Consider the following 11952-nt stretch of genomic DNA (forward strand, 5'->3'; position numbering starts at 1 on the left):
CCCCTGTGCATCAGCCTTCCATAAAGCCCAGCCCCGCCGAGATTTTCAGGACTTTGATTGGGGAGGCTGAGAACCGAACTTCTTCCGCTGTGAAACAAACGCGGGCTTCGGCGACAGGAAACAGCTATTCTTGCTTGCTCTCCACAAGAATCCGGCCTCGCCTTCCCAGCTCGATTCTCATCAATTTCGCGCCAACTCTCTTAAGCGACAGGGGTGCAGTGCTAGCCGGGGATCAGAAATTTCCCCTTTCGAGAGGTGAGCCTGTGGAATTCTCCTCTGTGAACCACATTTCGGCCCGTCATTTTTCTGAGCAGTGCTGCCCTGCGTCATCCACTGGATCTTGGCTTCGTTCTCCCTGCGCTTCACGATCCGCCTTCTTGGTGCTTCAGTCTACTCAGCACTACTTCCAAAAAAAAAAAGGAAAGAAAAAAAGAAGGAAAAAAAAGAAAACGGAAACAATACACCGCAGGGTTGTCACTCGCTCGGGTTTATTTATCACCTTACTATATATCCATCCGTTCTTGTGTTCCTCGCTTCTTCTCGCAACGCCCCGGTTGTCTCTGAGTCGGGTAGACTTTGGAGTGGGGCAGTCTTTATCACAAGCCTGAATTCAGTCCAGCTTCATAACGGGGTGGCACGAAAGGCAGTATATACGCCGTACGGCGCGTTAACAGCCATGCCTAGAGACGATTTATCCATCGACTTCGTCCGGAAGATGCCGCCGGTCGAGGCGGCCGATCCGGCACTCGTCCTCGACGAGTATTTCAACAGAACCCAAAACTTCCCCGAGGAGCTGCGCTTCGTGCAGGAGGAGATCGCAGAAAAGGACCGTCAATATAAGGAGTTGATACAGGAGATCGAGGACCGAGATGGGCGAATACAGAAGTGGATCAAGGCTCATGGTAGTCATCACGCGAACCCTAAAGAGGAGGAATACAGGACAACCATAAGGAAGAACTATGCGCAGGCAGAGCAGCTCTCGAACGAAAAGATCGCCCTGACACAGAAACTGCTGCACAATATGGACAAGCACACCCGCCAGCTCGACATGCAGATAAAGATGCTATACGACCGTGGCGAACCCGGCTTTACCAACCCCGACGAACTTCCCTCTCTCATACGCTCGAGCGCCGCGAACGTGACTAACGGAACGGGCGGCCCCCGAGGCACTAATGGTGTGAATCCCGCCACCTCAACGCTCAACAACCTAGCAAGTAGCGCGCAGGTTCGGGCAGCCAACGCCCAGGTGCGGCACGCCCAAACACAACAACACGGTTCGGCCTCCGCGCCAGCCACCCCGGCAGCGAGCATGATCATGAACCGCCAGGCGCGCGAGAGCTCGGCCGGCCCCGCCACCAAGCGCATGCCCCGCTCAAACAGCGGCTTGGGCACCCTCCCCGCGACCTCCAGCGGGCTCGCCCGCCACTCCTCCCTCGGCCCGGGGACACCCAAGGGCCACCAGACAGCCACCGGCGTCCAGCGCGCCGGTAGCGCCGGACCGCGCGCCACATCCAAGGGCTCCCTCGCCGGCGGGTCCCGCAAGGCCGGCACCCCCTCCAGCACATCCGGCCGCAAGAAGGGCACCCCGGCCGCGGGCGGCGCCATCAGCAAATCCGGCCTATCCCGCGTCAAGCGCGCAGCCAAGAACTCCCCCTCCTCGGCCGCCGAAAGCGAGCTCTCGGACGCCGATTCCGCCAGCGACTCAGCCAGCGACACACGCACGGGCGGGCGCGGCACGCCAGCGGCCTCCTTCTCGCGCTCAACCTCCAACCAAGCCGCGATGCCCACACCCTCGGGAATACGCGAAGCCAGCAACCCACACCGACGCACCCCCTCCGGCGCCAGCGCAGCCGCCAGCCACCCACACCACGGCGGCGGCGGCGGGGAGCGACAGCAGCACGGCACGCGGCCCAGCCCGCACCCCCGCGGCGGCGGCGGCAGCGGCGGCAACCACGCGCTGCTCCGGGACGAGGACGACCTGATGGACGTGGACGACGACGAGGCGGGCGACGACCGCAAGTACTGCTCGTGCCAGAACGTCAGCTTCGGCAACATGGTGGCGTGCGACAACGACCAGTGCCCCTACGAGTGGTTCCACTGGGGCTGCGTGGGGCTCAAGAGCGAGCCCAACGGCACGTGGTACTGCCCCGAGTGCAGCGAGAAGCTGCGGAAGCGGTAGCCTGGCTCCTGGCTCCTGGCTCCTGGCTTGGGGTGGGTTTGCACTGACAGCTGGGGCTGGTGTTCTGCTGGGTTGGGAAGAGAGGGGGGTTGGGTTGGTTGGTGGGCTTCATGGCGTGGTATGGTTATGGGAGGGTATGGGATACGGGCCGGTTACGAGGCGTTTTGGTGGGGGATCGAGCTGTCGGATTTACGACTGGGTCGGGGTTATATTGGATTTTGGTGAGCGTTGAGTTGTTGATAACGAGTAGAGCTGGAGTGTATTGGCCTATCCCATGGCATGTGCTCAAACCCCAGTTGCCCAGTTACGAAATATCAATATGACTTAGTTCAACAAACGTCAAGAGGATTGTGCTTTACACGGACAGATGGGGTCGGATAAACCATGCCCTTCACAACACGATACACGCACCACATGATTCAAATGATTTAACTACAAAATGTCTATTGGTGGTAGGTGGCAGGCGGCATCTCCCATCCACCCGTTACTCCGCCATCCGGCCGAGAGCCGGGCAGACGACGCCATACCGTCACATTAACCATCCCGTTTTCCACCCTTCAAAAAGCGTATGCAAAGGCCGCGATATTATAACTTGTTTCGGCACAACAAAGCAGAAGACAAAACCCCTTCTCTCCGTGCCCAGAAAAAACACCCACGCTACGCTGACCGGAGCGCCCTTAATGTTCAAGCAGACGCAAGCTACCCTGGACAACGACGTTCTCGAGAATTGATCCGGGAGGGACGTCAATGGTCTGGCCCTCTGTCGCGACGATGATGACGGTGCCCTTGAGGGTGACGCCGCGTCCTAGGTTGACGGCGCCCGTGATGGTTAAATGGTCGAGCTCGATGATCTTGGGGATGCTGGGGATACGCTTCTGGAAATCGGAGACCTTCTTAAAGTCGCCGCCGAGCTTAATCAGCGGGGCGTCACCAAATCGGTTGGCGCTCATTTGCAGCTGGCCGTGCTTGACCGTGTACAGATCCGACTTGACGAGCATCAGGTCAGAGCACGTCTTGACGGGCAGGAAGCGGCGGCGAGGCACGTTGACACCGTGGGCGTTCTTGAAGTGCTTAATGGCGGCGCCGACGGCCGTCTCGAGCTGCAGGATGCTGATGTCCGACTCGCCCTTCTTGTCACCGGGGATGGTCTTGCCGTTGGGGATGATCTCCATCTCAAGCTCGTCGTTCTCCACGACGCGCTTGATGGCCTTCAGGTTCATCCAAATGTTGTTGGTGTTGAAGTACTTGAACTTCTTGATCGACTTGAACTCGTTGACGTGCTCCTTGGGGACCTGCGCGATTTCGAGCAGGCGCACGCTGCCCTCGTAGTCGATGATGGTACCGCCCTTAACGTCGGCCTTGGTCTTGTTGGTCAGCTCCATGACGTACTCAGCCTCGCTCTCGACCATGTGCTGCAGGATGCGCAGGTCAACGACGGCGCCGAGGTTGTCAGCGTTGGAGAGGAAAATAATCTCGATGCCACGATCAAGGAGCTTGTCCAGAATGCCCGAGTTGTAGAGCGACTCGAACACGTCACCGTGTCCGGGCGGGTACCAGTCGTGGACGGCCGAGTCGACTGACTTGGGCACGGGGAGGAGGGAGTCCTTGTAGATCCTGGGGTACCGGGACTGGTTGAAGGTGAGGACGTTCACGTTGTGGCCTTCGTACTTCTTGATGATGGCTGCGGTGTCCTCGTCCGTGTTGAACGAGTTCATGAGGAGAATGGGCACGTTGGAGCCGTATGTGCGGTTGAGGTACTCGACTTGGCGGACCGACATGTCCAGGAAGGACATGCCATCGCGGACTTCGATGACCGATTTGGGACCGACGCAGCCCATAGACGTGCCCAGACCGCCGTTAAGCTTCAGCACGGCTAGCTTGTTGAGGAAGTTGACCGACTCGGAGTTGGCAAGGTCATCATAGTCGACAACCTGGCCCTCGGCAGGAGGCGCAATGCGGTCCCATGAACTGTAGTGGTAAAGTTGATTAGCTTAGCTTAAGCGTTTGATGTACGGAGGACATACACTTCGTTGCCCTTAGCCTTGTCATTGAGGTACCGGCGGAAGAGCGAGAAGAAGTTGTCCATCTCGGTCTCGAACAGCTATACATCATGTTAGACCGTGTCTCACTCGGTCTGCGGTATCCGTTCCGCTTACCTTCTTCTGCTCCGGGTCCTTCACCGTCTCGGCCAGGTTCGTGAGCGCATTGCGCATCTGGGCGGCGGCGATGTTGGTCGAGGTGTTCTCGAAAGCCTGTGGGGAGTTGGTGGTTAGCCTGACGCCATTGTCCCCGAAGTGCCAGTCAGGAGAGGTGGGAAACAACATCGACACCCATGGCCGCCGCTCGTGGTTTGTGTTGTCCGTCCGTTGCCATTTGAATCAGAAAGAAACAGGGCTTTTCCAAGCACCCTTGCCGCAACTTGGGCTTCAGGGACAGACTGCCAACATCCCAGTGGTCTCCCAAACAACATGAGATCAGAGGACCTCGTTCGCCAGGTCCCTTGAAGGGATTCCACGGCAGTGCCTGCCCCACGAACCCAGCATGCCCCTGTGACGAACATGCAATGCAAGGGGCTAAGCCACCGGCCCGTGTCACTGGCCACACCACTGTACACAACACTCGTTTTTCCATTCCATTGTTGTTCGACAGACCGAAAACAGTTTTGGAATGGGCAACAACGTCCCAAACTTCCCCCGCATACGATGGCCCAAAAAGAGCTCTCTGGAATGTGTATGGGACTCACCATGTGGGATCTTGTCTTGCCATGGTGCCTCTTGGCGAACTCGGCCTCGTCGCCGTTCCCGGGCTTGAGGTGGGTGGGCAGGGCGCTCTTAATCGCTTGCGCCGCCATTTTTGCTGTAGTATTTTTCGAGTGGGTTGCCACAAGGGTGAGAGTTGGTTGGAGGTTGAAGACAAAGTTCGGGCCCGGTCGACCACAAGAGACGGACTTCGGTTCTGGTTTGTACTCGAGTTTCGTGAGACAAGGTCTGGTGACAAGACAAAGTGCGAAGCGGGAAGGGGCTGCTTGACAGGATAAATTAGCCGATTGACGTAATGATGGGCTGCTGCGAAACCTTGTGGCCGAAGTGGGATCGACTTGGATCAACCCCTCCTTCCCGTGGTGGAACTTCAAATGTAGCAATGATTTGGCAGAGCTTCGGGTGCGGGGCTGGTTTGGAGGGGAAGCTTCAACGAAGCTTGGCAATACTCACAATTCTCGTCGTCAACACTCGTGGTGCAACTATTGCAGTCTCTACTCGGAGGGGATCTCGAATACAAGACTGAAAGAGGGAGAAGGAGGGAAGGACGGTGAGACGAAAGAAAGGCGGTCGGGCAGCCCAAGAGGTTCCCGCCCCTGGGAATTGGATGCCTTTATCGTTTCCCACCGATCGCCAGAGCTCCCCTTGTCGGTCGTGTTAGTGGATCAGGTATTTCGGTTGCCGCTTGTCAAACCGGGATCAGACACAGCAGTTGGCCTTTGGTGGCGCAGGTTTCCGTAATACGATCCCGTTGCAACGGTGCTTCAAACGGCTGATTATGATGTGTCTGGAACGCCCCTGGTGTTCTATTGGCGCCTCGCCGACGAGGAGGTTTTCTGAGGCCGACAACTATGGAGTTGTGACGAGGGATACAAACGAACGATGGCCAGACGGGATACAACCCTCGAGCTGAACTGTTTCCTTCGGCAGGTTGCAGTAATTTTCGAGGATCCAGCGGTTAACTGCAAACTCGCGGCAGCATGCCGGGTGGCAAACACTCGTCTCTGACACACAAAACCCCTTCCCACCTGAGCCTCCCCCCTTGTGCCGCTGGGCATCAACTTCGATGTGCCAGGTTGAGAGACTTGCGACGTTAACAAAGGCACCGACAAGCCCCTCCAAGCTTGGCCCAGGCCTAGGAGAACCCCTGTTGAACAAAACCCGAAAGGCGACATCATGCACTCAGCCCAACGCAACGAGAACTAAATAAAACACAAAAATGATAGCGCCATCATCACCCAAGGTCCACCACCTATTGACTGGGAAATTTGGTGTCTCCTTTGGGAACCAGGCTTTTTAATAATTCGGCTTGAAACGGCCGTTTTATGTTTTGACAAGTTGCTCGCAGCGCCTGCCTCGCAGCCGGAGCTTGGCGTGGCTGCCAACAAGTGCACGCCGCCGGGCAGGAGCGACACTCAGGTTCGTTCCATGGGAGGAAGGGACTGGTGGGCTCGGCCCTTCAGCTTTCTTAGCGAAGACTAAGGTGTGGTGGCGAGACCAAACAAAACTCGCATCGACGTTGTATTCCAGAGAAAAATATCTCATCGTGTCTCCTTTTCCTTCGGGCCTTGTTTCTTCTTGCCGAGCTCCACCCCACTTTGATTGACGCATCCACGCAGAGAGAATGAGGGTTGCCCGCACCTCTTCTGTGATGGGTCCGCCGATACTCTCAAAAGTACCTTCGTTGCATTGCAGTCGTTGGTGATCCGGACCGCCAGTTCAGGTGAGCTGGCCCACGTGGGGACGACGGGAGAGATGCTTTGTCTTGTCCGAGTTGAAGATCGACTCTGGGACACGGCAGGCAATCGGCACCTCCCGGGACACCTCAAACGCTGAGCCGCATTCTCCCGTTATTGACAAACAAGGGGCTCGATCGGAGCCACTCCTCGTTGGGCAAGCTTTACAGATATACCATCTCCGTTTTGGAGGCCCTTGACAAAGCTGTCGCTGTGTAACTAAGGCCCCGCTAGCCTCGGAGACAATAACCACATGTATGTACCACAGTAATTTGCAAACAAACGGCGCCTTCTTCATTCAGCTCTGACGTTGAGAATGGAAGCTTTGCCGAGAGCCGCCAGGGTACTCAGGGGACCCCTCCCTCAGACCATCGCTTGCCGGATTGGCCAAGAACGCCCGGCCCCACACCGGCCGAGAACCATCCATCGCCCACCGCCATCGCCGGGCATCGAGTCGGTGAAGGTTCCCCTGAACCGTTTTCCGACTGACGTCGACTCAGATCCCCACCAATTACCTTACCGCTAAGTCGTGCATTGCATTGCAGGTGCCAACGCATGTCTTGACCTTGAGTTCGGGTGATATACCCTGTCTCCATCTTCTGAGTTTGCGGACGACGACCCCTGAATCTGGGTTCCTTTGATCCGCGATCGAAATCCAGACGACACTCGTCAACACCGATTACTTTCCCCATGGGCAGTACTCACCAGGAGCTGCCTTACTGGCAGGTGAATATCCCCGAACATCTAAGAACCGCCGAGTGCCCCGACTTCCTTCGCAACCTCACCGACAAGGATCGTGGCATCATTAGCACGCCGGACAGCGAATATGAGATCGACTCTTGGGCCGTGGTGCAAAAAAAGGTGGCACAGAACCGGCTTGAGCTTTTCCAACGAGTCCCGTCCGAGCTCCGCCGGTATCTGGGTTTTACCTGGAAGCTTAGACAAGATCACGGCAGCGTCATGAACTTTATTTTGACGCAAAGACTGCGGTGGACGCTTCCGATCACGCCGAGGGGCCGTCCGTTTGAGTTTGACGACGATGTCAGGGTGCTGAGAAATGACTGGCCGTATGGTATCGACAAGCGGATCGTGCACCTCGTTGTCTGGACCAAGTTTGCGCTCGAGGAGGACCCCGCGACAGGGGATTTGACTGATGCAGCGCGGGCTGAGATTGATTCCTACGTCTCCAAGACGTTTTCTAAAATGCTCCCGAATCATGTTGGTTGCGCTAACTTCCATGGCTTGTTGCGGCGCTGACAGATAATAGGTCATCTGGTTCAAGAATTGGGCTTCACTCAAGTCCGTAAAATCGGTGGAGCACTTCCACGTAATGCTGTTTGATCCAAACATGGAAGTTGTCGATGAGATAACCAGCGGCGACGTTCCCCTATGCGAGAAGGAATGAACCGGCGCCCTAGTTCCGGGACTCCTCGTAGACCTTCACACAGCCGAGTAGATATTAGACAGCGAGACGAAAGTGCATTACTAGGTCTACGATCTGTCGACCGCCCTCTGCCTCTCGAGAGACTCCCACGTTGTCCGAACCTCGACAATAGGGCAGTCTGCCATGGGTACCGCAGTGGGCTTTTCCATCCGAATACAGACCTGCCAACCGTCCTCCTTCCAGCGCGAAGCCAGAACGGCCTCGGCTAGATGGGCGCCCAGAGCCTCGAGTGTCTCGAAAGATGATGCCTCCATTGCCTAAATCCCGTGTCAGCACCACATTTTCCGCCGGGCATCGTGGGGGTACAATGGATGAACTCACTTTGACAACGTCGCGCTCAATCTCGGTATACGCATCCTCTCCCCCCGTAAACCCCTCCACCGTAACCGTCACGATCACAAACTGCTTCGCCAGTCTCTCATTCGCATTCACCCCAACCAGCGTCGGCACTTTCAGTCTGCTCACCTCCAGCGCCATTGCCCTCCCTTCCATCTGACCCTGCTCGGCGGCATTAAACACCGCGCTCGCCGTCAGCCGCACCCCGTCCCCGAGAAGTGACGCCTTCGGCAACGCCACGGTCACAGAAAGCAACCGCACCTTGCTCACATCCAAAAACGCCGCCGCCGCCGCCGCGCCCGCCGTAGCACTCCCATCACGAACCCGCCCATCGAGCTCCAACCCAGTCAGATCCCCCCACACCCGCCCCAGCACATCCCGCAGACTTCTCTCCCCCGCAGCACCACCGCCACCACCACCACCACCACCACCACCCGTCTGCTCCTTCTTGACCGCCGCCGCCGCTACCGCCGCCACCTCCTTCTCCTCCCGCTCAAACCCCGCCACGCTCGCCAGCACCGCCTTGCTCAGCGTGCCGTAGTGCACCGTGTCGTCGCCGAGCGCGTCGGTGGCGGCCGCCGTCGCGAAGGGCGCGTGGAAGGCCACCTCGGCCGATACGCTGCACGGCTGCGCCTTGCCCGCGCGGCCCCAGGCGTCGCGCCCCGCGTGCTGGAGCGTCGTGGAGAGGTTGCGGATGGAGACCGTTGCGGGGGGGTCGGGACTGAGGGCGCGGAGGCGGGGGTGGGTTAGGAGGGGGGTGGGTGTTGTGGGGGTAGTTGTTGTTGTTGGGGGTGGCATGGTGGTGGGAGTGGTTGTTGTTGTTGCTGCTGTTGTTGTCGTATTTTTGTGTGAGGTGGAGGCTGGTGGGTTGTTTGAGGGGTGAGGGGGTGGTTGATGGGAGAAGGGGACTGTTCTTCGGAGAGCGAGGTTATGAGGCGGAGTTTTTCCGTTTTGAGCGGTTGCGACGTCGGAGAGTTGGGAGGTTGTGTGACGCAAGTTGAGGTGGTGGAACCTCAAAGTGAATACATTCGGAACTGCGAAGAAATCACCTCGGAATTAATATGAGTATAAGTATGGGAACGACAGTTTGGTTTACTCAATGGTCAACGCAACAACTTCAGAGCGGAGTGGTTGGATGGGTTACGATGAGAGTGGAATCTCCGATGACACCCAGCACGCGAAGCCAAAAGAGACGGGTTAGGGTTATTGGTGACGAATGGATTCGGACTCCCGGGCTACATATCGAGCTTGACCCGTTCGCAGAACTTAGCGATTCCATTTCTCTTCTAGTTGTAATAGGGACATATCGTCCAATCAACGGATGGGCTAGCTATGAGATAATATCAAACCTTTGAGTCTTCTGCTCAGCGACACCAGACCCAGACATGAATAAAACTTAAACAATGCCATACTACCTAATAGTCACATATTCTAGGAGAGCACGAGAGGCAATATGTACATCAAGGCCCCGGTGTCATGTATCATAAGGTACCTAGTTTCAAAGGGCAATACAGTCTCCAAGGTTGTTTCTTGAGACATATTGAGCACAGAGCACTTGTCATCCTCCTCAGCTATGTCGGTGACGGAGGGGGAAAGGACGAGGTCAGCAAGTAATAGAAGAGTGAGAACCGCTAGATGTTGCCATAGTAGAAATGTATATACTTGGCAACCTATCATCTTCGAGGACAAATCCACCTAGGTTGTTAACGGTGAACACTGGCGATGTGAGACATAGCTTTCCATCCGAACTCGACGCAGCCGCGCACATCGCCCTCCACACAGGGCCTTCCCGGCACCATCCCGGCACCATATATACCAAGCCCACGCTCACACTGTCACCACCTCCTCCCAGTTGAAGTCAAACACCGGTTTGGCTCAGCGGCATTAGGAGGAGGACCGGTTCGACTCCCCCTCACGGCGTAAAACCCGATTGTCAGGGTTTTCGTAGCCACCAACCTCCATTGATAGACCAGCAAATGGAGCTTGGTGGTGAGGTTTTTGATTTTCTTTTCTTAGGTACCTAGTCTCACTTTCTCACGAATACACCGATGGGAGTGATTTGGGAATGTGAAAAAAACAAACCCATCATCTACATCAAAACTGGTTAGGTATCTGTACCAACTGAAGTGCCTCGTTTAGCCTTGCAAGGGGGTGGGCGAGCTGGTTGCCAACTTGCGGAAGGAACGTAGGTGCCCGGGCCGTAGGAATCAAGCCAAGGTTGCTGCTGCGATAACGCTAGGCCAAGATCACGAGCATAAACTCGTTATCGCCCGCTCGAACAATGGCGACTTTGCGCCGCCAACGAAAGGATCCATGCCAACATCAAGTTAGCTGAAATATCTAACAACACCGTCCCAGGGGGGTAGTAGTAATCACTTCCAACCTTCCAATGCTGTCCGTCAAGGTATCAGGGCTAACATGTACTAGTATACTAGTTGAGAGGAGGAGGGAAAGAGCGCAACCTGGGGGAACCAGGAAGTCGTTCCCCCGAGCCTTCCGCTCTTGGCAGGACTCCTCCGTACCAGCCAAGGCTTTCACATGTGGCAACAATGATGCCAGCTCATGTTGAGTGCGAAAAGAGGAGCCCATTGTTTTGTGATTTGACAATCCTCCATGGGCTGAACGGCAGGAGGATGCGGAAGGGGTTTGGCCTTGACGGAACAAGTACACGGCAGGTCGGGATATCGGCACACACATTGAACACACAAGATTCAAAAAAACAACAGTCCGGTATACCAAGGTGAGAAGTCGGCTTCCCGACACCAGTAAAGACCCAAGTCTTACCGTTTTGCCGTCTTGCCATCTTGCTGCCAACCGGTTGCCGACCCGAACATCGTTTGTGTTGCTGAGGTCCTCATATCTGGTACGACCTACCGACATACTGACGTGCATCCTGTGCTCGCAGATCCGGGATCTCAGCCCGTACTGAAATGAGACGAAAAGCGGGAACGAGAAGTGTCTGTAATTCCCGCAACGTACGACACGGCATTTGTTCGGGGCTGTCGTCCCTTTAATATCCGGCCCGGGTGTTTGGGCTCTCTACCCAAGACCTCTCGGGCGAGACGGAAAGGCCAAGATGCGGTAAGCTTTTGTGGCTTTGCCGTGTTCCTGGTTATCGTCATTGGCGGAAAACCAAGCACCCTCGGCATCTCGAAGTGGCCAGGAGCCCCCAGTGCCCCCATGCTGAACCCCAGTCTACCCCATGCTGACCCATGCTGACCCCAACTCATCGGCGGGGGAATGTTTGATGGAAGGATGGCTGTGGGGCCTTTGGGGCCTTTGTTCTGCCGATCTCAGCCGTTGAATAACACGCGCAATGCACTCAGCAACTCCACCCCGGAAGTGGTCTCGGCGCTATCTGTCGGTCGTCGTCCGTCTTTGATGGACTCGGCCCGCAACCCATCTCCCAGCCGCCTCGCTACCGACGCCGGCCGGAAAGTGAGGCCGAAGCCGTGGGAGGGATTATAGCCGCCGGCGGCCGAGGCCTGACGTCTTAAT

General features: G+C 56.6%; 4 protein-coding genes across 4 annotated transcripts; 2 read left to right on the forward strand and 2 right to left on the reverse strand.

The window, feature by feature from the left end:
- Positions 1-676: 676 nt before the first annotated feature.
- Positions 677-2179, forward strand: B0H64DRAFT_314903 (inhibitor of growth proteins N-terminal histone-binding-domain-containing protein; the record flags this gene model as incomplete). Its single annotated transcript, XM_062800223.1, has 1 exon — positions 677-2179. The coding sequence occupies one exon, from the start codon at positions 677-679 to the stop codon at positions 2177-2179; it is 1503 nt and encodes a 500-aa protein (XP_062663905.1).
- Positions 2180-2856: 677 nt separating this feature from the next.
- B0H64DRAFT_437562 (UTP--glucose-1-phosphate uridylyltransferase-domain-containing protein) lies at positions 2857-5030 on the reverse strand (the record flags this gene model as incomplete). The annotated part of the gene is made up of 4 exons (XM_062806267.1): positions 2857-4147; positions 4204-4280; positions 4336-4431; positions 4923-5030. 4 exons carry the CDS (start codon positions 5028-5030, stop codon positions 2857-2859), a joined length of 1572 nt encoding a protein of 523 aa, XP_062663906.1.
- Positions 5031-7364: 2334 nt separating this feature from the next.
- B0H64DRAFT_414366 (uncharacterized protein) lies at positions 7365-8079 on the forward strand (the record flags this gene model as incomplete). The annotated part of the gene is made up of 2 exons (XM_062805028.1): positions 7365-7892; positions 7942-8079. The coding sequence occupies 2 exons, from the start codon at positions 7365-7367 to the stop codon at positions 8077-8079; spliced, it is 666 nt and encodes a 221-aa protein (XP_062663907.1).
- Positions 8080-8165: 86 nt separating this feature from the next.
- On the reverse strand, positions 8166-9252 carry B0H64DRAFT_437564 (Dihydroneopterin aldolase-domain-containing protein; the record flags this gene model as incomplete). The annotated part of the gene is made up of 2 exons (XM_062806268.1): positions 8166-8375; positions 8440-9252. 2 exons carry the CDS (start codon positions 9250-9252, stop codon positions 8166-8168), a joined length of 1023 nt encoding a protein of 340 aa, XP_062663908.1.
- Between the last annotated feature and the right edge of the window lie 2700 nt (positions 9253-11952).

Source organism: Chaetomium fimeti (assembly GCF_033439085.1).
Source record: "Chaetomium fimeti strain CBS 168.71 chromosome Unknown B0H64scaffold_1, whole genome shotgun sequence".
NCBI classification, from domain to species: Eukaryota; Fungi; Ascomycota; class Sordariomycetes; order Sordariales; family Chaetomiaceae; genus Chaetomium; species Chaetomium fimeti.